The sequence below is a fragment of the Streptopelia decaocto genome (assembly GCF_964273445.1).
Source record: "Streptopelia decaocto genome assembly, chromosome: 4".
In the NCBI taxonomy this organism is placed as follows: domain Eukaryota; kingdom Metazoa; phylum Chordata; class Aves; order Columbiformes; family Columbidae; genus Streptopelia; species Streptopelia decaocto.
This window is the reverse complement of record NC_138658.1, coordinates 26924945-26951101: the sequence shown is the minus strand read 5'-3', so window position 1 is coordinate 26951101 and position 26157 is coordinate 26924945. Positions and strand designations below refer to the sequence as shown.

The 26157-nt window shown below is 40.5% G+C and overlaps 2 protein-coding genes across 8 annotated transcripts in view; one reads left to right on the top strand and one right to left on the bottom strand.

Moving 5' to 3' along the window:
* Window positions 1-8068, bottom strand: part of ANKRD17 (ankyrin repeat domain 17) — a 99324-nt gene extending 91256 nt beyond the window's left edge. For 2 of the 6 annotated variants that reach the window (XM_082052122.1, XM_082052123.1), the window contains exon 1: window positions 7391-8060. In XM_082052122.1, coding sequence (XP_081908248.1) covers window positions 7391-7741 — 351 coding nt within the window. In that variant the 5' untranslated portion in view covers window positions 7742-8060. Of the gene's footprint in view, window positions 1-7390 lie in introns of all 6 variants that reach the window. The other 4 variants (XM_082052119.1, XM_082052118.1, XM_082052117.1 and 1 more) reach the window with 4 other exon arrangements.
* A 189-nt stretch (window positions 8069-8257) lies between these two features.
* The window catches only part of ALB (albumin), a gene marked incomplete at its 5' end in the record, with an annotated part of 37625 nt that continues 19725 nt past the window's right edge, over window positions 8258-26157 (top strand). The window contains 2 exons of one of the 2 annotated variants that reach the window (XM_082052125.1): window positions 8258-8547; window positions 11883-12044. Of the gene's footprint in view, window positions 8548-10391; window positions 10437-11882; window positions 12045-26157 lie in introns of those variants that run through there. The other variant, XM_082052126.1, reaches the window with a different exon arrangement.

The window sequence follows — 26157 nt, the reverse complement described above, 5'->3', positions numbered from 1 at the left end:
ATTAATGTAAATCTGTAGATAAGAGGCCATATCATCTACAGGGTGATGCCAATAATGACTGAAAGATGGTTAGCAAGGAATGGCAAAGCCAGCCAAATCATTATTCCAGTATTCCAAGCTGATTTTGCTGTAATTTACTCTAGTGAAAAAGAAGGAAGGGGTATTAAATATTTTGGGCTAATGCCTCCTGTGGTCAGTTACAGCAGATTTCACTGTTCTGAAATATGGTTGCAGGATTCACCTACCAACAGCCTTCTCAGCCCTGTTAAGTCAGGGATTTCTGAGAAATATCCTTCACATGTTTCCAGGCAATCTCTAATTCTACTCATCTTCAGATACAGCTGAACTCCTAACAGTTATATTACATCATATAATACTTATCATATCCCTCACGCAAGGTAAAACAAAAAAAACTCACTTGAAGGACCTACTTAGTTAAAATATTTTCTCTAAGAGTGGGCTTTTGTGTTGGGAGTATACAACATAGAGGTTATTTCTAGTGATGGAAAAGCAGTCTGCCATGAACACCGCTGTGCCTTATCTGTTTTTCCAGTCATGTCAGTTCAAATGATGTATGGTAAATATTGCTATACCATGTTATACATTGTACTAACTATATTGATGAGGAAAATGCCAAAATCACCTTAGGTCTTACACACACTTGCTTTTTTCCCCTAAAGGATTTTACTATTATTTCTTGTTTTGAAGGGAAGAAACAAAATGATACGGGGAAAAAAACTGTCAGACAAAAATAAAAGAATTACAGCATAAACAAGTCAGAATATGAGACTGTGTGTACCAGGATGTCACACACTAAAAAAAGCCAGAGCCCAACTAGTTGCGTGTTCTGTCTTGTATTTGAAGACACAAGAAGATGAAAGTAATGGTAGCACAGACCATGTATCATACAGTGGTCAAGCATGACTTACTGGCTCTTTAGCAGAAGCCAAAAGCCTTACTCCAGGATTCTAATTAAGACAGTTGGGACTAAAAAAAACAACAACTTACAAAATAACATCTTACATTAACACTTAAGCTGTTAAAGTCTTTTACAATTTAAGTATTACAACCATGTGCCTGTGACGTTCTTGAAATCACACCAGTAAGCCCGTATTTTCAGATTAACACCTTATATGTGAAGCTAAAATAGTTAAGAGTACCTTCTTCTGCACAAAGAAATTTTCAAGGACCAGTAGCATATTGTTTTATTCATTTCATCTAATTTAGTTTAATTACTAATTCAAATGCAGCTGAAAAAAACCTTGAACTTTTATTTGCAGCAGCCATGAGGTCCAAGTAAAACCAAGAAGGCTTAAGAAACAACCAAGAAGTCTAAAAAACATCCTTTGCATAAGGTAGCACTTTCAGGTATGGCTAACATTGAGGATTATGTTTAGGAAAGCTCATTTGCATGTCATATGAGAATCCAGTAACAAAATACACTAGTCAGAAAAAATGACAGAAATGACATAAGGAAACACACACAAATCCAAGACTACTCTACATCTAATCATCACAAAACTCTTTGCTCAAGGAGAAAACCGAACCTACAAACTATTAAAAGGGATATATTAGGAAAGGCAATTACAAACTTCACTGCCAGCAGCAAACATTCTGTAAATTCAAATACCTGAAATAAGCTTGTAAACAGATTATTATTATACAATGACACCTTTCCATGTTTAATAAGAGAAGTCCTAATGCACCCTAGACATCAGATTTGTAAGTATCAACTTGCTACTAGGGCTTGCTCTTTTTTGCACCTGATCTTTATTGAATACAAGTGTTGAACAAAATCTGTACATACAAGAACACTATCAAGAAGCCTGCAATATGCATGTTTTTTATTGGAGCTTGTTCAGAGGAACTGCTAAACCATGTTTTCACAAAAGCCACCACAAAACGACAAAAAACACCACCAACAACAAAACACAAACAAAAAAACCACACACAACAGAGAGCAAATAATAAAGTTCTCAAACAAGAATAATGTTCTCAAGCTCCATATTATATGTCAACTTTCATTCATCTAACATGCTCCTCCCAGTCCCAGTTTTTTTGGGTGGGATTTGTGTGGGTTTTTTGATTTGTCTCCTGAAAATCATTCTTCTAAGAAGCTTGGAAGTCTCAACCTTCGACTTGACCAAAGGCACAGTTTCCTTTGTATTTGTTTCACGTATTTTTGTAGTAATAATCAGCTATGATAAATTGGGGGTGGAAGGTAGACTGTACAAAGCCTCACTAAGAAGTAAAAGCATCTTCCCATGAGGGACGCAATGAAAAGACAGGCCCAAGAATACAGTCATCTTCAACAACACTCTTCAGAAATTCTGATTAAGAACAGAGGTGCCCCTTCATCTCAGTCTTAAGCATCTAAGATGTCACTGCCTGAATGCACAGACTCTGTGAGATATCACCTGATCAAAGTGGCAGTGCAGTCCTATTTAACAATACAGCTCTTCAAACAGTTTATGAGACTACCTCTAGGAAAACAAAACAATTTTGCTTGTTGTACACAATCATTGATAAACTAAGGCCAGAATTCTGCCAGGAAGCATGCAAACTGGTATAGATCTTCTACAGTAATTTTTCTCTTACCTTAAGATCCTTCTTCCTGTGTGCTGAAAAGAGTTGCCATCCTTTTTATTATTGGGCAGTTAATGAAAAGACAATTTGCTATTTACAGACAATACTGGACTGTGCTACCTAGAACATTGTTTTTTGGCGAACAGTAATTTGCTGCAATTTCAAAAAGCAACCTTGAAGGTTGTCAGGAACATTGTAGCAGGAGCTCATTAAGTTGTTGGTATGAAATTTCAGTTTAGCTGAAATTAATTTCAGTGCTTATGCTTCCACACTGAGACCTAGCAGAGTTTAGAAACTGATCAAGATGAAAATATCTGATTACAACTTTTTATTCCATTCTATCAGCTCAGCAACAACTGAGCCAAACAATGTCTTCACACTTAGGGGTTTTTTGTGATATACAGTCTTTCCAGGTTTTTAACTCCTTTGACTTGTTGCTGCTATACTCTTGAGTTTTAAAAGCTGTCTCATTAGTAGTCAAATCTAGAAGTACTTCACTTGAGACACTAAAGAACTCTTTATGTGTTAAGCACGTAAAGGGCAAAAAGTAGCCTAAGACAAACTGTCTTAAGTTTACAGAGATAATGAACTGAGCGGTTGGGAGGTGTGCTGATTGTGGCTGGCATAGAGGTAATTTTCTTCAGAGTAGCTACTATGGGGCCATGTTTTGGATTTGGGGAAAAACACTCTGGATAATACAGAGATGTTTTTATTAATGCTGAGCAATGCTTACACAGTCAAGACCTTTTCTGCTTCTCTCACCACCCCAGCAGTGAGAAGGCGGGAGGTGCACGAGAAGCTGGAAGGGGACATGACCAGTACGGCTGACCTCAACTGATCAAAGGGATATTCCACACAAGATGACGTGATGGTCAGCAATAAAAGCTGGGGGAAGAAGGAGGAAGGACAGGATATTCAAAGTTATGGCATTTGTCTTACCAAGTGACTGTTACTCACTGCGGAGCCCTGCTTTCCTGTAGATGGCTGAACACCTGCCTGCCCATGTGAAGTAGAGAATTAATTCCTTGCTTTGTTTGCATGCACAGCTTTTGCTTTACCTATTAAACTGTTTTTATCTCAATCCACAATTTTTTTCACTTTTACCCTTCTGATTCTCTCCCTCATTGCAATGGGGGGGAATCAGCAAGCAGCTCTGTTGGGGCTTAGTTACCATGACAGAGGGAACACCATCTTATGCTGTGTTTCCACAACAGTTTCAATTTACAGAAAAACAAAAAAAATTTTGTGTGTTTTTAATTTTGTGTGCCTTCCAGCTTGCTAGTGGTCAGAAGACCACAATCCAACTGCTGAAAGCTACACAGGCTATGCATATGTCAAGTTGGAACAAAAAAAAAAATCCAAACAAAAATTCCACAGCAGAAGCACAAACTATTTTTTTCTTAAGCTTTTAAAAGCCAAAAATAAACATCAGGTTGCTTTCAGACAAGGAAAACTCCCTTTCACTGAGAACACTCAGAACACATTTCCTTCCCAGGAGCCACTGGGAACTACTTTGAAGTTAGCTCCTCCACACCATTCATCAGGCCATCCTCATGTTCACATTCCTGAAAACTGTGATTTCAGCTGTGCCTATTCCACTAAGCTGCATCATTTCATCCTGAAGTCAGTGGAAGACTAGAACAGTTTTTATGAGCAACCTGAATGATCAAGAAAAAGAATTATTATTAAATGAAGCAGATAGCATACATTTCACATATCCTGAACTTAATTAACTCAATTAACAGTAACTTCTTTATCAACTAGTTAACCCTGCTTAATATGTAATTGCAGACCATCCAAACTAGGAAAGCATTCACTTGCTATGAGTAAGATAAAAACGGCAGGGAAGCTTCCAGATGCCAAAACTGCCTTCCCAACTATCAGTATCTAAACCACATATCATTCCATCAAACACAAGTTCAGTGTTCTTCTGCCGCCTCATGACATTTTAATGATCAACTTTTTTTCATTCTGCATTTCTTAAAGCATATTAAATAGGTACCTATAGCTACATATGGCACAGCACACAGGCCAAGGCTCACATTGCCTACAATTACACATATTCCTCAGCTGTCTCTGTGTTTCTCATCATGCCATACGCAATACCATTCGAAAGCTACCAGTATAAGGCACCATTTGGAAGAGTGGATATGGACAAGAAAATAAATCTGCACAAGATTTTGCCTAAAAGTTGCACTTTACACAAATTCTGTTGAAGGTTGCTCTCACATACAACTCACCTCAATGCTTAACTGTCAACTAATGCATCTGCTAAATCATTAGAGGGCCTTCATCCCTTCACAACACACTGCCACAGCAAAACTCAACAGACTCTATTCAAGAGTAACAGAGCTCTTCAAGTATCTGCACGACTGCTATATGGCACAGTCCAAGACATACGTGACCATGGCTGCCCATCTTACAAGTCCCACACTTCAAATACTTTTCACAGTATCACAGTATGTTTGGGATTGGAAGGGACCTCAAAAGATCATCTAGTCCAATCCCCCTGCTGGAGCAGGAACGCCTAGGTGAGGTCGCACAGGAACATGTCCAGGCGGGTTTTGAATGTCTCCAGAGAAGGAGACTCCACAACGCCCCTGAGCAGCCTGTTCCAGTGCTCTGTCACCCTCACGGAGAAGAAGTTTCTTCTCAAATTTAAGTGGAACCTATTGTGTTCCAGCTTGATCCCATTACCCCTTGTCCTATCATTGTTTGCCACCGAGAAGAGCCTGGCTCCATCCTCATGGCACTCACCCTTTATATATTTATAAACATTAATAAGGTCACCCCTCAGTCTCCTCTTCTCCAAACTAAAGAGACCCAGATCCCTCAGCCTTTCTTCATAAGGGAGGTGCTCCATTCCCTTCATCATCTTTGTTGCCCTACGCTGGACCCTCTCCAGCAGTTCCCTGTCCTTCTTGAACTGAGGGGCCCAGAACTGGACACAATATTCCAGATGTGGTCTCACCAGGGCGGAGTAGAGGGGAAGGAGGACCTCTCTCGATCTACTAACCACTCCCCTTGTAATACACCCCAGGATGCCATTGGCCTTCCTGGCCACAAGGGCATAGTGCTGGCTCATGGTCATCCTGTTGTCCACCAGGACCCCCAGGTTCCTTTCCCCTACACTGCTCTCTAATATGTAATTTCCCAACCTATACTAGAACCTGGGGTTGTTCCTGCCCAGAAGCAGGACTCTACACTTTCCCTTGTTAAATTTCATTAGGTTATTCCCCGCCCAACTCTCCAGCTTGTCCAGGTCTCGCTGGATGGCAGCACAGCCTTCTGGCGTGTCAGCCACTCCTCCCAGCTTAGTGTCATCAGCAAACTTGCTGATAGTACACTCTATTCCCTTGTCTAAATCATTAATGAATATATTGAATAATACTGGCCCCTAAATTTTACCTAAATAATGGTATTCTCTTCCCTAAAAATAAATATTACAGAAACAAAACACCAGGCATAACTACTTGTTAATTGAGACGTGCTCACTTTGTGCAATCTTTCTCACCAAAGTTAGATAAAACACTTCTTGCACCAACTGCAGCAGAAATAAAACGCAGAGTGCTTCTTAACCATGGAAAAACCTGTCACCACCATAGCCCAGCCCTTTCCTAAACCCATCAGACTCTTCCTTCTCTTTCTTCCTGCTCTTTTTAATTTCTAACACAGAAGTAGATATACCACTTAAAAGCTGAACTACTTGGAAATGAAATTAAAAGAAAAGCTTACAAGCTTGAAGTAGACTTTTTTAAAGACACTATTCAAAAAAAGTAGAAGTAAATATTCAGCTTAGAAGGTTACAGAATTAAAACTATCTCAGCAAAGCAACTGTGTGACTATATATGCAAATAAGAAAAGGGCTTCAAGTCTCTATAGGCCTTTTCCAGCAATCCCTACCTGAAAAACCTAACAGAGAGAGCAAGTGAACAATGGTTCCTTCAACATTGCAATGAAACAGTGCCATCAGGTTCAGAGGATGCGTTGGGTGACAGCAAAATGCCCAGGACTCTAAGGCAGTGTTGGCTTCAGCTGCAAATTCACCTGCTTTTATTCAAGATGATCTATTCCCACGATTCAGAGAGCAAACAGCTTTCTAGCAACACACCCAGAGCTCAGGCCTATCTCCAGAGCCTCAGTCCCGGTGTTCCAGGCTCATTCCCCATGGTCAAGCCCCTCCTCCTCCCAGTTTTGCTCCCAAATAAAATATGGCACCTATAGGTACAAAACACAACTTTGAGGGGCACCCTTCAGCACAGCCCAGCAAAAACTACACATGACTAAAAACAGAGACAAGGCCATTGCCTGCAGAGGCTCCTAGGGAGCCTCCAAGCCCCGGGGCAACCCCGAATCCTTTCCACGGCCCACCAAATGGACACCCCCCGCCTCCTCTCCTCCCCGCAGGACACAAGGTGAGGTGGTGCAGGCGGGCACTAGCAACGGCTCCCGCCGCCTTTGCCGAGACGGGGGGCGGGCCATAGCCTCCCACCAGGCCCGGCTGGGCAGCGGCACCCCACCGTGCCCGAGTGCCTGCTTGCTGGTCCCGCCCCGCCACGAGGCCGCCCCGGGGCGGCGCGGTGCTGCCCCCTTCCTGCCTCTGCGGCAGATCCCCGCGGGGGCGGAGAAGGCGAGAGCAGGGAGGAATTATGAAACCGGATCAGTAGGGCAACCCCCAGGACCTCCCCTCCGCCCTCACACTCCCACCCAGCGGCCAGGCGGCGCAGCCCCCTCTCCGCAGCCTTCCCACGGCCGCCGGGAGACCCGTTCTCCCCATTCCCGGGGGCGCCCGTCCCCGCGGTACCTCAGAGACCTCCTCTTCTTCTTCTTCCTCCTCGTCTTCCTCCTCCTCCTCCTCCTCGCTGCCGTTGTTGCTGCTCTCGCTGCCGCCGCCGCCGCTCTCGCTGCTGCTGGCCGGCCGGCCCGCCCGCCCACTCCGCTTCGCCTTCGTCGGCACCTTCTTTCTCAGCAGCAGGTCGTACACCCTCACTAGGCCCCGAGGCGCCGCCGCCCCAGGCGGGCACGACGGCGGCGAGATGCCTGCGCCACCGTTTAGCCCCTCAGGGGGACCGGGCCCCGCCGTGGCGCTCCCAGCGTCCCCGCCGTCACCACCTCCCTCCGCCGCTACCGCTGCCGCGCCGGCCGCCTTCTCCATGACCGCCGATCCGCCTCGCTCAGAGCCGGCGGTCCGGTCGGGAAACAGGATGAGGCACTCGGGGCCGCCGCCGCTGTCTCGGTCACCTCTAGCGCCGGCGCCGCGCCACCTCTCGCGATACTTGTCGTCGTCGTCGCCGCCGCCTTTAACAGCGACGGGCGCCTCTCGTGCTGCAACGGGCGCCTCTGCCTCGCGGGCGCCTCTGCCTCGCGCCCGCCCCTCCCCGCGCGGCTTCAGCCCAGCGCTCTCTCGGTCTCCCACCCCGCCTTCCCCGACTCGCGCCCGCTCCGGCGCGGCTCCCTCCTGGCAGCGACCCCTTCCGTGCGTGCCTCAGTCACCGCGCCGGAAGTGCCAATGACGTCATCACCCGCCGCAGCAGCACCTTGCGGCCGTTTCTTTTCTCGCCACCGCCTTCGCCCCGCCCCCGGCGCGGGCAGTCTCGCGCCTCGCTCTCTCCCCATCCGCCCCCCGCGCGTGCGCGCGTTGCGGCAGTTCTGTCAGGGGCACGACTGTAAGGACACGTGGACGCGGGACGCGGCGGCAGTTGGCGGGGCGGCAATCAGCGGGTGGGTGGCGATCTGCCCTTCCCGCGGGGCTGCCGCTGCTGCCGAGGGAAAGAGCAAGGGGAAAGGGCGGGGGTGTTGCCGCGCCCCGCTTCCCTGGTGGGCGCTGGCACTCCGCAGTTGACCCCGGCGAAGAGAGAAGCTGGTTTGGCGGGGCAGCTTCAGTCCGAGAGAGGCGGCGACCAGGCCCCTCATGTGTGCGGGCTATTGAGTCACATGATCAGACTAAATTCTGGCAGAGCGGTAAGACTTGGCGTTGTCCAGCCCCACAGTCTGCGCGCGGGAGTGGGTGCAACAGGCAGTAAACCTCCTCAGGAAATGGCCAGCGCAACTACTGAGGCCTCAGTTCCACACCATCGTGAAACCACGATGCCAATTAAAAGTTATGTTCTTTTGTGCAGTGTGGACTTGCTGGACACTGTATTCAAAGGCAAGCTCCTGAGCCCTGCTTTAAAAGAAAGCTGGTAGATTATCACTAAAAAAGTAGGAAACTTAAAGATGCTTGTGTCACTTCGACCATACACTTGAATTACATCCTTTAATTGTGTCACTATATCCTGTTTCTTCGCTCAGGCCCCCCATCCCACACTTTCATCGCTGACATTAATACTCAACTGTCTGGAAAAACACTATCCCCTCCATTGGTGCAGGTCAGGTCCTGCAAAAGTCTTGTGGAAGGTAAATATAGGCAGTTAATGCTTGCTCATTAAAGGAATGGGCTTTTTTTTCTCTCTTCCCCTTTTAGGCCTGATCAATCAACAAATAAAAGATTTTTAATCACAGAAACATGATTGTAAAGATTGGTAATGACTCTAATGCAGTGGTATACTATGGCTGTCTTAGAATCCGTGTTTCAAGCCAATGGTGCCTCTTTCTGCTACACATATTTTCCAGAGATGCAAAGAGCTTGTTATTACTTGATTTTGTTAAGTGTTGTCTTTTGTCTTATTTGGGTAAAGCCAGAAAGCACCTGTCGTGTCTACAGCACCTTGGAAATGAAACAATGCTTTTAAAAAAACTTCTCAAAGAACTGCTGCTCATTATGAAAGCAAGTCTGCACAGTTTCCCTCCAAATCTCCATGTTCCTTACATTCCACCAAACCTACTTCTGTTGCATGTCTCTGTATGTTCTTAATAAAAGACTGCATTAGTGGTAACAGCACCACTATTAAGTTACATTATTTCTAAGTCATACAGCTATAACTGTAGTTCTTCTGATCTTCAGGAATGAGGTCTAAACTGAACAAAACATTCATAAATACCTATGCAGATCACAGTTTGATGTGATCCAGGAGGAATACATTGAATGTTTCAGCCACCTACCTACTACTTCCTGGTATGACTGCACGAAAATCACAAAACCAAAATGTGACAACAGATCAGTGGGAATAATGGGTTTGGCCTCTGTGTCAAATGCATTGATTTTTACTCATTTACAGTGAGATACAAGCACAAATTACTTCAAGTATCCATTTAAGTTGGTAGGCTTGGAAAAGGTCTTTTGAGTCATGCAGTCCAGTTTCTTGCTAATGAAAGCAACTGTATAATTTTATCACTCTCTTGTATTCTCAAGCCCTGAATCAGTTGGAGTAGTTACAAACCACCACTTTAGTTGGCACAGGTTAAGTGGCCTATCTGAGACAATTTGTTCAGTTACTTTTATGATGGTCACCTCTGTTCTGATCAGAGAGTTGCTCCTTCTAATCTTGCAGCATAGATCAAGTAATTTTCCTCCATTTTTATAATATGCAGTTTATTCCTGCTCTCCCTGCCCTCTGTGAGTGCAACACTAATAAAAGCACTTGTGTTTTTTAGAGAAGCTTAGTGTTATGTTCATCAAGCATGTAAGCTTTACTTTTGTCATGGGCAAAAGCTGCTAACGAAAGTCAGCTATGAATCTTGTGATGGTTTGAAAAAAAGTATGTTTTTGGAAGGCATTAAACTTCCCTGGGTTGTGTAACAGCACTTTGTATTTTAGAAACCCAAAATAAAACATTCTTGTTGATATCATGATAATCAGCAAGACAGGCCTATAAGGAAAGAGTAAATAATTAAGATGATTTTTTTTTGTATCCTAGTTTCCATGTGGGTGCATGACCTAAAGCTGTGTTTCCTGTTCATGGGGTTTTTAGGTAATGGATTAAATCGTAAGGGAATGTCCATGCAGGCTCTAATCAGGAAAGTAATACCGAACAAATATGTTTCCTTTTGTGAAACTGTGAAGTTGATTAACTTCGCACATTTGGTTTTGTTGCTAGCACAAACCTGCAGGAAATCTTGAGAAAAATAATAGTCCTTTGTTATCCCTTTGATCAGTCAGAACTTCTACTTGAGTAGAGGTAACTGATCACTCCATCAAACACTCAGTATGAATAGTGGGAAAACCTGAGGTTTGACTTCAGTGAACACTTTCAGGAACTGCCCTGTGTGTGCTAGATTCTTTGAGAAGTTCTACAGGACAACTCACATATTTAAACCTATGCTGTGGTTTAAGTATCTGTATGGCTCTGCTTTCAGTTTCATTTATAACTACTGGACGCAGTATCATCGTCAGAATCAGGAAGCAGGGATATTGAATTTTGTTTGCAAACAAAATACAGGAACTGAAGAAAAGTTATTATTGGTTCAAGTTTTAGTAACCTGAATCACTGAAATAGTTTTCTTTTTTGCAGGTAATGAATGTATTTTCTCTCTGTATTTGTTTTTGTGAAAATGTTTTGAATTTTTAACCCTAAGTCAGGACTGCTACAGCTGCCACAAAGCTACCTTCTCCCGTTGTCTCGCTTTAGCCAGTTTCAGTACTGATTTTTCTCTTTTTGTGAATACAACTGTTTCAGTTGAGCTCCTGTAAGTGGTAAAGAGCTACTGCCTCATAAAAGGGGTGAATGCTGTCAACCTAAAACCACACTCCCGTTTTTGTTTCTTCATCTCATGACCGAATACATCTAGTTTTGATATTTGTCACAGTGGGAGGAATGTAGGAGGAACACAGAAGGTATACACCTCCAGAGGCAGTGGTTATCCAAATGAACTATGACATTAATCCATAAACCAAATTATGCCATTCTCACTAGTTGTAGTATCAGCGAATTCATTTAATATCTTTGATTTTGTGGTAGTTGCAGATTCTCTTATGTGCTGTGATGTTTTTATTCATAACATTCTGGGAATTGTGAACCCCAAATTATTGTATTCCTGCAACCAAAAGGACAGGCTCACTGAACCTCTTTGATACATAAGCATTGTCTCAAAAAAAATGGAAGACCATTCTGAAATGGGAGACAAGATAAACTAAAATTAGACCATCATTGATGATTTTCAACAGAAGTAATAAAATTGTTTAGCAATTATGCTCTTATTGCTGATCAAGTCAGAGGGAGAAAGAAGGAAATGAACACAAATGTCTCTTCATTCAGAGTACTGTTTTCTGTGATACATATTTTACAATTTGTTTAAAACACTCAGTTTTAACAACTGCAAATTACACATGGAAAAGAATTATTAAAAATAGTTTTTATGCAGCCATGGCATTTACTTTAAATTAAAGCTTATTTAATATCTGTATTTCTCCATTACAGCAAGTTTTCTGTGAACATCTCAATTGGTGTGGCCTTGTGAATAAAGAAAGTAAAGAAAATCCAGACGATTCAGAATGTAATGAGCCATGCTAGCCTGGAAGAACTGCTTAGAGTTTCAGTAGTCCTGTTCTTCAAGGGACAGCACCTTGATATGTGCAGAAGGTAACGCATTTACATGAACGCTAACACTCAAAAAGACCCAGTATGAAGCCCATTTGGGAGTGACTTCTGCCTACCTTTGTTGTGTCATTTGGTACACTTATCCGCATCAGTGCCAGTTTGAAATACAAAACCTTTTAGAGATTAATTCGCTGAATAAATATGAAAGTGCTCTTTGCTAACAAGGACTAACTTTCTCCTTGTTGCTTCATGGTATCATCACTAGAAATTATCAAGTAGATCTCAAAAAGTGTTGCTGGTCACACTCATTCATCCACAAGACATTGGAGTCCAGAGTGGTGTTTGGTACCAGAGCATTTGCTGGGAGGCCATTGTGAATGCTGGAGAGTTGTAATGGCATGGAACAGTTCTGGTTTGAGGCTGAATGTGACCATGTCTATGCCTGTAGTTGATTCAGATCGTTTAGTGGGACTAACTGCTGCTTCTGGTGTGTTTTTGAGGGAAAGCACTCCCAGCTTTGAGGTGCAGTTTTTTTCTTCTTGCTGTTCTAGCTGGAGTGTTTGACTGGAGGCATGCATTTTAAAAAATACACTTATTTTGTAATATGTTTAGTACTTTGGGAATCTGTATCTTATTTAAGAAATGGCTTAAGTACATGGAGTCATAAACTTATTAGTACTCCTGACACTTACATTTTTACATGGATAAATGATTTTTGAAAGTCAGTTTCAGGTTCCTAATTTGCTTCACATGTTTTCAACTTACCTATGTGAGTATAAAATTTAAAAATACCATGGCAAATTGGGGCAAATAGCATCTGGATGAGACTCTAGTGCTGTAGAAGATAAAAATAAAATAAAACCAAGAGAGGTTTTTATGTGTTTTAGATATTATGGATCTGTAATCCAGAACTGTGAATAAGACCTCTAAAGCCACAACAACCTGTACTTGAATATCAAACTTTACTTGTTGAAGTAGTGTTTTGTTGGTGGTGATTTTTGTTTGTAATTCTATGTTTAAGTTAGCATCAACTGTGGACTACACTAGAATCAGCTAGGAGGTTAAACATGTCTTCTATTTTATGTTTTGCTTGAGTCCTGCCAGTCCATAGTGATAATTTCCATAGTAATCACTTTTTAAGTAAAGAATTGACTAGTTCTCAAATTAGTCCTTTATATTGCTTATCTTTGTGCAACTCAGATGATCTTAATACAATCAGCCTTCTGCTGGTATGTAGAACAACAAGGTTCAAACTGTTGTTTTTCTATCTTCATATGAAGTGTCCCTAGAAAATATGTATACTACCAGGCTAGTTTATCTCTGGACAAGAAGGGGTGAGAATCTCTGTAAAAGTTTGTAAGACCTTGGTTTCAGTAAAGGCAATGTGAAAAAATTGTTTGATATCTCGAAAGGTATGTGAAGTGGAAGAAAAATATATTTTGCAGAGTTTAAATGATAACTGGAAAAATTGTCTAAAACCCCTAAATCGTCTAAAATTATTTAACCCTCTCCAGGGTCTTGTGAAGCCTCCATTTTTCAAAACAGAACCTTCTCAACCTTGTCTATTCTGTGCTATTCTGCTTATTGGCTCATGTTATTTGCCATTTTGTCTTTGCTTCAGTTCTTTTGCTTTCAACAACTATATATTGCTGATTCCTGATCTCTCCTCCTATTTGAGGATAGTTTTTTAAAACGAAGAAAGCTTTCTGTTACTTCAGTTAGACACAGTAGATGGAGCTAGAAGCTGGCAATCTGTCTTCATCTAAAACTAGTCAGAATTGAAAGCCATGAATGACAAATTCTTATTTTTTTCCCAGCATTCTGGAAGTGAAAAGTCACTAAAGCATTTTATTCTTAAATATATATATATCCTGTTTTTTTTTTTCTTTCAACAGTACATATTAACTGTTTTGTTTACAATGCCATTGACTTTAATGAAGGCTAATTACAAAATTAGGTGCTACCTTGAATAGGTTTGTGTTCCTGAAGTAGTGTCTTTTTCAATAGGCATTTCATGTTCATGGGAGGAAAAATGCTGAGAAGGTGAATTTTCATTTTGTCACCTGTCATTCTCTTATTTTCTCATTCATGAACATGAGTTCATGTATACTTCTAAAGGAGGACATACCACTAGACGGTAATTGAAGGCTGCAGAGTAAGTTAAAATGAACATTTATGTTGTGGTTGAGATGGACAAATGACACAGACAAAGTTCTTATGTGCAAACAGCAGTCTAACTTTATTACAGCAGACATTTTCTTATATACTCTTTATCAGCACATGTGTCTTTTTGCTATTGGTTACAGGCTGCGATAACAAGATATCATTGGTTAATTTTGCTTTTGTCTCCATACCCTCAGTCAGGGGATCTACGGGCCCGCCGTAGTCCCCCTCACATTTACCTATAGAACTCTGGTGAGTTCATGAGTGTGTTGAAAGGTATATCTGGATCATATATTTTCATTCATTAATTTAGATGCATAGGCTCAGCCTAAAACATCTAATTTTCAATTGTACACCAGACATTAGTTTTCAGTACTTAACATTGTATTCCAGTTGTCAGTTCGAACACAAATTTACAAGCTTCTCTCCACGCGTCTTTATGGTCTCTCCATGTTCAGCAAGGCTCTTAAATGCATTTAACTTCAGTGAAATTTAAGACATCCGCTTGAGCCTACTTGCATTCTGCAAAGCGCTTACATATAACTTTCAAGTACCCTAATTCCAAAACTTGCACACCTCTTTGTTAGCTAGTGACTATTACTAGCCAGAAGAGCTGTTCATAATTTCTGGATTGCATGTTGCCTAGTATCTTAAGGAGCTTTTCACATTCTATATTTTAAATATCTTTCTTTAATTTAAAAAGACCTGTGTAAGAACAATGAAAACATTTTCCAGTAAGAGTACTTCTTGAAGTATTGCACAAATACTTTGCAATCAGAGCACCGAATAATTTGCATATCCTTATTAATCGATGAGTTTTCCCTTTATCATTAATCAACACTCCAGTGAGAGTTGTTCTCTTTGTTATACACTTCATCATGGCAATTTTCTAAGACTGTCACTTGGATATTAGATGTGGTTTCTGGTTTTGTGCACTAAAATATTCTAAATAAGGTACATTATATAGCTGCCTATGTGCACTGCCATTCCCAAGCAGATACACCTGAGTTTTGTTGAACAGATTACATTAGAGATGATTCATAAGAAATTGCTTACTTAATGGCTACTCTTCTCTGAATTTTGATCTGTCATTGAATTATTTCTGATGCTCTGCTCATTTCTTGTCAACATCTGCATGTGTTAGTCAGTGAATTTGCCAATTCAATGCATTGCAGACAGATTTGTGTACTATTAGCTTCTGCTTTTTATTTTATTTTTGGATTCCAAAAATATGCATCCACTTTTAGCAGGTAACTATTGCAAATATAGTACTTTTTTAGCATGAGATACTCATGCTAATCTATGCAATGGTTTTACATTACATGTGTTGCAACTTAATTTGGCAGTTGACAAGCTAGGGAAGACCCTCTTCCAAACTATGCATGCTGCAGCGCAGCCTCTAGCAATGACAGAGAAAAAAGTCCGTTTCAGCCTCCCAGAGGCCTCATTCTTCCTCGGCTGCATTCAGTAGAAGTATTGTCAAAGTGTGGTCAGTAGATTGCACCCAGTGCTTAGCTGGTCCAGAATAGGTTTGACTGCAACAGATCAGGTCCTTACAAGGAGCTGATTTAGGGAAATTTATCTTTTTAGGATACAGTTTTTATCCATAATGTGAAAAAGGTACATGATGATGCACGAATCAACTGTGGTGTTAGGTTCCAGTATAAGTTGGGGAATGACCTATTAGAGAGCAGCGGAGGGGAAAGGGACCTGGGGGTCCTGGTGGACAGCAGGATGACCATGAGCCAGCACTGTGCCCTTGTGGCCAGGAAGGCCAATGGCATCCTGGGGTGTATTAGAAGGGGGGTGGTTAGTAGGTCCAGAGAGGTTCTCCTTCCCCTCTACTCCGCCCTGGTGAGACCACACCTGGAATATTGTGACCAGTTCTGGGCCCCTCAGTTCAAGAAGGACAGGGAACTGCATGAGAGAGTCCAGCGCAGGGGAACAACCCTTATGAGGAAGGGGCTGAGGGAGCTGGGTCTCTTTAGCTTGGAGAAGAGGAGACTGAGGGGCAACCTCATTAATGTTTATAAATATGTAAAGGGTGAGTGTCACGAGGATGGAGCCAGGCTCTTCTCGGTGACAACCAATGACAGGACAAGGGGTAATAGCTTTAAATGGGAATACAAGAGGTTCCACTTAAATTTGAGAAGAAACTTCTTCTCAGTGAGGGTGACAGAACACTGGAACAGGCTGCTCAGGGGCGTTGTGGAGTCTCCTACTCTGGAGACATTCAAAACCTGCCTGGATGCCTTCCTGTGTAACCTCATCTAGTGTTCCTGCTCCGGCAGGGGGATTGGACTAGATGATCTTTCGAGGTCCCTTCTAATCCCTAACATTCTGTGATTCTGTGGAATTCAGAATGAGTACTTTATAAAAAAAAAATTACTACTGTGGTTGTGATAACTGTTTTATATTATGTCTCCAATAAAGCATTTAAGTTTAGAAGTATTCAATATGACACTTAGTTACAAACAACTTTGCCAATGAAATTATTGTGACATCTATGCATTCAGGGAACTCTCAGCTTGATCAAGCAGTCTGAGCCAAAATTGAAGCTCTTCAAAAAAAAAAAAATCTCACATTCTGGATGGAAGAAAGACACTGAGAAATCCAATTCAGATTTAAATAATAATTTCATAGCTGAATCCTTGACTTCTTCACCCTCTTGTAACAGGAGCTTACACTGCAGATCTTGTACCCCAAATTAGAATCTGACCCTATGAAAGGTATGGTTTAGTCCCCTCAACACAAATCTTACTACCTTGGTGTATCTCTACATCTCTCCCTGGGATCATCTCTAATTTGCATAAGAACATGGCTGTGCTTGAATTTCTAAGCATAATAAACAGCATACAGAGTAATCTTCCTGAAGTAAAAGTTTTTGCTTGCCATACTAGTACTGTCTTGCATTGATGTCTCTCATTTCCTCATCTGAGAATGGTACCTCTTATTTTCATGCTGCACCTTGAGAAGGACTTTTCTCTGAGCTGCATATGACAAGGTTTTGAAAAGCTTGCTTTGAATATTTGGATCAGGGAAAATGCAGTTTTAGACTGACAGAAAACTGAAGTTTTATGTTTAAGAAGGGGAGAAGAGGCAGGGCATTCTGGATGACTACTTCGTAGACACCAAAAATAAACATGTAAATAGCAACCTCCAGAGAGAGAAGATAAGTAAGAAGTAGGAATACATACATGAGCTTTACATGCTTATGTACCAAACCACAGGAGGACTTCCACAAGAGAAGATTTCTCTCTGCATTAAAAAATGTAACTCAGCCACAGAATTTTGGATGTTGAGCATCTTTGAAGTATTTTAAACATACATACACTTCAGAGACATAAGAAGGAGGCATACCACATTACATTAAGATGAAGTTTACAATCGGTGGTCCGGAAATGGTAGAATAAATTGCATTTGAAGTCTTAGTTGTGGTCTTTTGCTTTGCTACAGAATGCTGTTTCACACAGTGTAAGGAATAGTCTGTGCCTTATCAAAAAATATCTGTTCAGCATTTTGGGTTTTTTTCCTCTGTCTCCAGTTTATGATTCTTGGCATTATTTACTGCATGTTATTAATTATTTTCTGGGGGGTTTTGTGATTGGTTTGGTTTGGTTTTTAACTTTATCAGTGTAGTATCTTAGTGTTTCAACAAGTAATTTGCACTCAGTGCTCAATCTTATCTTAACTTGGACTTCTGGTCCACACATAGCTCATGTAAATAAAGGGATGACTCTGTCTCCATTTTACACATGAAATCCACGACATGGCAGAACTCAGATAAAGCTATTCCGTTCTTTTTTTTTTTCTTTTTTTTTTTTTTCCCTCCAATGTAAAACACTTCTGACCAGATTTTGTTTTGTTAATTTTGGAACACTGTATGTATGTCTAAAACCCACCTTGTATTAACTTCAGTTGCAGATCTGAGAATTTAATTTTTCTCTAGATAAGAGTTTTGAGTTTCAATCCAGGCACTCATAAAACTATTAGAGTACAATTAGTGATTCAAAGCAAGCAGACAATGTTCTTCAAATAATAAATCATATGAAAAATAGTTTTAGACTGGCCAATTGTGCAGAAATTTGTGTTGAATTCAATGTCAGCTGGAAGGAGAAGAAATTTAGGGGTTTTGGAAACAATGGAACTATGAAGCTTTTTGTTTGTTTGTTTGTTTGTTTGTTTTTAGTAATGGTGTAGAGCAGTTGACTGACTCACCAAAACTAGGGGTGCATGCTGATCTGGGTGAGTGGATCCCAGTAAACTTTTCCTGTAAGACCTTCATAACTAAATAGGCTATTTTTGTAGTTCAAATCGAGTTAATTTTCCTTCTCTAGCCAACACATGATCATTCCCTACAGTGCTTTTAATTAAGTTCACTTTCAGGCAGCTTAGCTGTAAAAGAAACTACAACTACAGCTGAGGAAAAAAAAAACCAGATGCTTCCCTATACTGTGGTTTCTGCTTGTTGTTTGGCAAATACCTTGTGCTTTGTGTATTCCCCAGTGCCAAACAAGAAGTTAAATGTTTTTGCTACCAGAATGAATGCAAGAGATCCATGGATATGAATGATATTTTCAGTATATATTGTTCTACTTCTCTCATTTAAGACATCCATTAATCCCATACTGGCCACTTTTTTAACAGATGTGGTGATGGCAGGGACATTAGCTGTGTATGTATCTGTGTATGTTGTGTGTGTCATGCATATTCACAAAAAAGGACAGGTAAGAGCCATGTGGTTTGTGAATGGTCAGCTCTGCAAACCTGTGTATAACAATATAGGTGAAGTCAGTGGTTTCTAGCTAGAGTGTAGTTCAGACAGAGTAACAATATTTACATTTTGTTGAAGTGTGTTCCTAAGAAACAAAAATGGGTAAAATCGTGACATACTGAAGTGGTATTTTCTACTGAAGAATGGACATTTCTTAAAGGAGCCTTACTCCATCAGGCTACTGCTAGGTGGTGGTAGACCTCCCTCCATGGCCACAAGGCAGAATGCTGAAGGCCCTTCGGGCCCAATAAGAAAAGGGAAATTGCACAGATGCACCATCTTTTTATATTTCATTTACATGTCATGCCCCTAATATCACCATCTGATGCTTGCTGAATATTACTATTTAAAATAGCAAACACTTCTGCAAAGTTCTTAAGTTAAGAAAACATAGAAATGCTTTGCCTCCTGAGAACACTGCCATTCTCATGTGCATCAGGATTTCTCTATTGGTACCATACAGATCACAGAATCACAAAATTACAGAATGCTAGGGATTGGGAGGGACCTCGAAAGTTCTAGTCCAATCTAGTCCAATCCCCAATCCAGTTTCTTTCTGATAGGCAGTTCTGACCACAAACATGTGTGCGATAGACAGATAGTTCTTACAAAAGAGAGGAAGCAGACCCAAAGTAGAAACAGTCACACAGAACGTTAATGACAGAGCCAAGAATGAGACCTATACATTGCAAATGCTTTTTATCTCTGTTTTTCTTCCTATGCCTCTACCTTTGACCACTGGCTATAGTAGTTAGCTTCTAGGGTATTTGAGCGGTATCAGTCTGATCACTTCTAGACACCTGTCATGTGTTTTTTTCTTAAAGCAACCTAAATAGAAGCAGGAAAAGAAGTACAATTAACATAGGCAAACTCTTATCCTGGTGTAATGGCATGACCTGACTGCCGCAGTACCTGTCAAATTAGCAAAAAGAATTCATATACTGACTTTTTTAGGTATTGCTGAGGCATTCTTATATTTTAGCATCTTTCACCAGTGCAACAAAGTACGGAGAAACAGCTCCCAAGCTTCTTATTCTGGGATAGTTTATCCTTAAATGGGAATAGTCTGTAACAATTATGTTGCTGATTACCTGAAATAATAGCCCTTTCTTTGCCCACAAGAACATTACATTTTTCTCAACATTGAGGTACACGGCTTCTCTGTGTGAGTTTTATTAACAGTAGGTGGCATACTTTTTCCACCTGATGACTTTCAAAAGGCTTGCTCCATGTCAGTCAATACTAGCTCTTAGCAAATGCTAATAACCTATTTACTCCAGCACACATAGTAGCTTTCTCTGCCGGAACTCTCTTTTAGGAAAGGATTAGACCTTAACATCAGTTTTAGAATAATAGCAATATAACCTGAGACAAACCTGCTTTTTCTGTCCATATTTGTGCCTTCTGCATTTCTGCCAGAGCTCCTCTGAGCCTGTACTTTTCCCACAGCTCATTGCAACAGCCTTTTCATCTATTACTGCTGTTCCATCTGCACTAGTCTTCAGCTGCAATTTTGAGTGTGTTGCTTGGCCTCACATGCAGAAGATAATTAAACCAAACCCACACTAATACTTTGCTGCGTGACATGGACATTTCCTACTCTTCCACTAACCAAACTAAAAATATTTGTGTAATTTGGTGTGGAATAATTTGCTTAAAATATTGCAGAGAGTGTCTAAAGTCTATATGGAAAGATCCGAGATATGATACCTCTTGGCGCTTTTGTAAATTAAACCCCTAGCTTCTAAAACCAAGGCCTAATAAAAAGCCTTTTGCATGAAGAGCATCATCCCAGTTTTAATTGTATCCACTTGTATAAAATAAACTGTTTCTGCAACATTGATGCTAAACAGTGTCTCCTGGAGTTTAACCTTGCATAAAGCATTGGCTTCAATGGGACTGTATGTTGTGCTCACAGATAAGCATACTTGTCATTCTTATCTTTGAAGATTCACTGGTATAAAGGCTTGCCTGCACAGACCTCAGGACAGGATAAAGATTTTAATTTTGACCTAATATGAATTAATCTGTGATCTTAGCTGTTACTTTACTCAAGGGAAGTTTGATTATTGCTTCATTATTCAACAGTTTCTCATATTTTTTTTCTTAGCTATCCACTTCTCTGATCACAACTGGGATAAATAAGCATTGCACTTTTCAAAAGCACACAGTTTTATCTAATCTGATTTCCTGTGGAGTCAGACAAGTTTTAGCGCCAACTTTGGCATGACCAGAATTTGACCAATGCTTAATATATTTCAAAATCCTACAACAAGGACGTGACAACCTTATTGAGTTCTCACATAGCTACTCAGGCAAGATCAGTGCTCAGCAAACAGGAGTCTCTGAATTGTCTCGTTTAAATCTGTCCTTACCAAGTTTAAGGTGAAGTTATATATTAAAAGAAGGAAGGGGGGTACTTGATTTTCCTTTCAGAAGTAGAAGTAGACAGTTTTCCTATATGATAACCAGGAAACATATAAAATAGTATTATTTTTCCTTTTTTTAATGAAAAAAGACAGAACAAAACAAATAAAAATTCACCACCAACAGACAAAAAACATTACCCAGAAATTCCTTGGGAGGCATAGTCTAAATTTTACCTTCTCAACACAGTAGTTTTTAATTCTAATGTTGCATTCATCTGTTTTGAATTCTATGACCAGCTTTATCATTAATTATTCTTCTTGTGAGTGGCAAAGTAAAATGACCTAAGTCCATGTCCATGGAGTTTTTGTTTGTTACCACATGGTAAAATAACTATGTGTTTTTTCCAAAGAACAGAAAATTCAGTGCAAAGTTTGATGAATAACTGCCATGAGGACTAATAAAAATACATCTTATCCATAAAACAGTGAAGGTGACTAGTGAAGGGCATCCACATTTGTTGCTCCTAAACCATGACAACTACAAATCTTTTTTAGGGTCTGGGTCTGTATATCTTAAAAAAGGAAAAGCCATTCTTGCATTTCTATTGAGATAATACCTTAATTTTAGAGGCAGACCCGGTGACTAAGTGCTATCGTTTAGTTGTCTTGATTTTATACTTGTTTTCAACAGACACATTTGTAATGGAAGGTCCATTTACAAGATGTCTTCTAATTCACATTTCACTATTGCATGAAATCAAGCACTAACCAAAACTTTGGTTTTGCAGGTATAATTCACATTGCATTCATCTAGATTCACTAACTTTCAGGGGATAGTCAGTGTAAGATAAAATGGGGCCTGCAGGACCAGAAATGTTATTCTGTGTTAGTGGGAATAGTGTCAAACATTCTGAACTTATACTGCTGCTAATGATGTAGCCTGCACTTTCCATATGTAGAATTTCAACTGAAACTTCACTTCCTCATGGCCATCTAATTTTACTCATACCGTGTTCCTTTTCGTATGGATTTTCTGACAGTAAGAAAGTACCCAAGGAACATGAGGCTTGGTCTTTTCAAAACAAATCGAGCTTTGTACATATTCCAGTGTAAGATCTCCAGGAATTACATTAATCAACTTTTGGCTGACTATTTCAATCCTTTCATGTTTTTAGATTTAAGATTGCTCAACACTCAGATTTTCATTTGCAACTTGGGAGACTTGGAGTGGGTGTGGGTTTACATGTCTGAGAGTGTCACTGTGCCTAATACAATCTAATCTGCACATTCCTAAAACTCTGAAGAGGTGAATAATAACCACTCTAAAGGCTAAATCTTTTGCAAATGGCCAGTCTTGGTGTCTGAGAAGAGACACCAAGGTCACACACAGTAGCTGGACTCTGTCGTTCCTTGTCTGAGAAATGGGCATTTGTCTGTGTAGGTCATAGGTGAGTACTAGTCCTAGGGTCGTAGGGTTGTAGTTTGTTAATTTGTTTTGAATTTTTATTGGACATAGGTCAGGGTTAGCAGATTAAAAGATATATGTCATTTGTAAGGTTTGAGCATTTTAAATGTTAACTGTTTCTTGAACTGCTTTGGTTGTGGATCACAAAACACCATCCCCAGGAACAATGAATGCATTCATAAGGGTAATTTCACATGGAATCAGTGCTGCCCTAGCTCAGGCTCCTGTTAGGAGTTTTACTGTTGTCTTCAGTAGGAGCAAAGGTGTTCTGGTGATATTTCTGAGCAAGAAACCATTATGACATAAAGTAGACGTGATCTACCTATTTGTTGTCCAGTTTTCACATAAAATATTTAACTGGAAACATCACAGTTCTGATAAACTTTCATGAAATCCAAATTTATGTTTCCTATAGAACCATGTTGGCTTTAACAAACTTGTAGGGAGGCGGGCCCTGCGCTTGTAGGATTTCTAGCTTTGGGGCACACAGTCAAATGAGCCAAGAACATCAGAGTTCTGGGATGCCAAAGCATCCAGACTCCCTGACAGGAAGCTGGGAATCCCTAAAGTCTTACAGGGCTGACAGCAATGAGGCTACAGTGCCTCACTGTGCAGCAGAACTTTGGAGACTGTGAGACTCATGTTCATGTCAGACTCTCAGTATTTTCAGATTTCCTGTTCTTTCACCAGGAGTGGAGTCCTAGGTCTTGGCTCAGCACTGGGCTCTCCACTCTGCCAATAGGAACTATAAGAAATTTGGTTCAACACCTAGTTGGCACAGCTTTCACCTTCGCTTCCCAGGGAGTGAGGAATCTGACCACCTTAGGCAACCCTGGTATGGAAAATCCGCAAGAAACAGGAGGAAGATGTAACATATAAATCAGGTAATATGACCAGCTACGGACAGGAAGACTCCGCATCCCACCCCATTGCTGTAAGAGACACAGGGCAGGATTCATCTCTTTCTAAATCAAGCGCCTACTTTTGGTTACATGACGTGTCCTTAACTCCATGGCTATATTGACTAGATCTGCACTGACTTTCAAGAAAGCCTCAAGTCTCTTTGCAGTGAGAATAGCTCATGTGCCTGTGTTGTAGATACCTGAAGCTTAGTAAGATGAATCCCACTCTGTTTCCAGCTTTCATATTCATGCAGAAAAGTCAGAAACCTAAGTTCGCTTAAAAGTGCAGGAGCCAGATAAGAGCAACTGCAAATTCACTCATATAATTTAAAGAGTTAATTTTGAGACCTATAGTTTGATTATGAACATGCTTGACTGGCAATATTGAGCCACTGTTGATATTAGAATAAAAGGCATTTGAACAGAAAGCAAATGTCAAAGAGTGTCAGTATGAGGTTGGAAGGCAGTATAGAGGAATGACCTAGCAACTACAGCCACTGGCTAGTTGATCCAAAGGACAACACTAAAAGGCTCATGTGCAAAGAGTTTGTTAATATTTCTTTTCATGACTTGAGAAGGATTCTTGGGTTAGCATTCAAATTAAAAAAAAAATAAAATGCTATTCAGCCTTTGAAAAACCACAGATCTATCCAGTGCCTCTTTTTGATTCCTTTGATGTAGCTATCTGGATAAATTCTTTTATTACTGGAGAGAACCACATTAATCATATGAATATTTGTTAAGCTTAATCAGATGAAATTTTTCTGATTCTTAGAGCTTACTGAGAAATCTCTTTTTTAAAATCAGGTCTTACTGAAGTCTCTCAATTTAGGTATCCCAGATCACTTGTCTCTTTGGAAAATCAGAGTTTGCAAGCACTATTCTAAAGAAAAATAAACAAAACATGCAACATGTCCTCCATTTCATGCTATTTTTAGGCACTTCCTTAACATTGAGAATTCCAGGTTTCCAGTATTACATGCTATATTGTAACAAATACAGGGAAAGGAGAACATATGAAGGACAATTGCAACCAGAAGCACGACAATTTTTGTTGCTGGTGCTGTGAATCAAATTCTCTTCTAAGAGGTCACTGGGACTTTTTTCATGTTTAAGGGTAGTACTAGACCTGGAACTATAAGCCAGAGTTCACCCGATAAACATGGTCTGTTTGAATGCTGCTTCAAAAGCTTTTAGCTGTTAAAAACAATTGATTTTTTGGACAGAAAAGTACACGTGCTTAGGTTTGACTAATTGAACTTTGATTCTGAGGCTAAGACAAAAGTGTTGAAATATTTCACTGTGTTTTTGGATTTCACCTTCAGGGACAAAAAGCCTCACATTTAATTCATGGAGCCTCAGAATAATATGCAGAAGGGGATTATCTTTTTTATGTCAGTGAGTAAATTATGGTGGCAACTTCCAAAATTTCTTAACCTGCCTGCTTCCAAAGAATGCAACAGGCTCAGTCCTAGCTGTGGCAGGCCTGCTTGGCGGCCTGCAGATCTCTGGACGCCATTTCTTCCAGTCCATCCTTACTCCTCTGCTCTTAGAGTTTCAGCGTTCTGTGCCGTGATGTCAGGAGGTGACTCCTACCTCTATCCAGATACTGGCTTTGAGAGAAATTGAAAACCTGAGTTCTGATAGAAGTGCTGAAAGGAGCAATACTTTTGTATACAACTGTGATAGAACTTTGTTCAGTATACATGAGACTGAAAAGATTCTTCCCTACACATTCACCTGTCTGTCTTGCACTATAAATATTCCTCCAGCAACAAGGACCTACAAATGGCTCTATAAACTTCTATTCCCTTGTTAAGGTGCCAGTCATAGTTAAAGAAATTTCCAAGGCAGTATGGGATATTTGAGATGGAAAATGCCACTCCTGAGCATCATTTAGAATAAACATATTTCCATTTTTCAAAGTAATTGCTTACTAAGAAATGGAAGAAAGAATGAGAACAGGATCACTCTATTTTTTTCCTTAATGCTTGAAGATTTGCAAATTGTCTCAAATAGATAAACTAGTATCTTCCCAAGAAACAAACCAACTTAAAAAAATCCAGAGGCCCTAACAGAAAAACCAGCACAAAATGACAGAACAATTATAACAGTAACACAGAATCTGTTTCTATAGAGATGGACATGAAAGGAAAAAATATTTATCAGCTCTACAGTTTTTAGGCCAGAATGGGAAAACTGTAAGTTTACGATGGAACTAATGGAAAATAGGGCAAAGTAAGAGTGTCAGCACTGCTAAGGCTAAGGGGCAAAGGCTTTCAGTGGCACAGTAACACTTGAGTGTGTCAACTGCAAAATGGGGGAGTCCATGTAAAATCTCAGAAATTTTTCGTAAGTCCTACAGCCCCACTGGACAAAGCAATTTTTTCAATACTTAAAGTGTTTCAAGTTGGGAGCAAAACCAATGGCTCACAGAATCATTAGTTCATTCTCAACATGCTTTTCTTCTGATTTTAGCAAA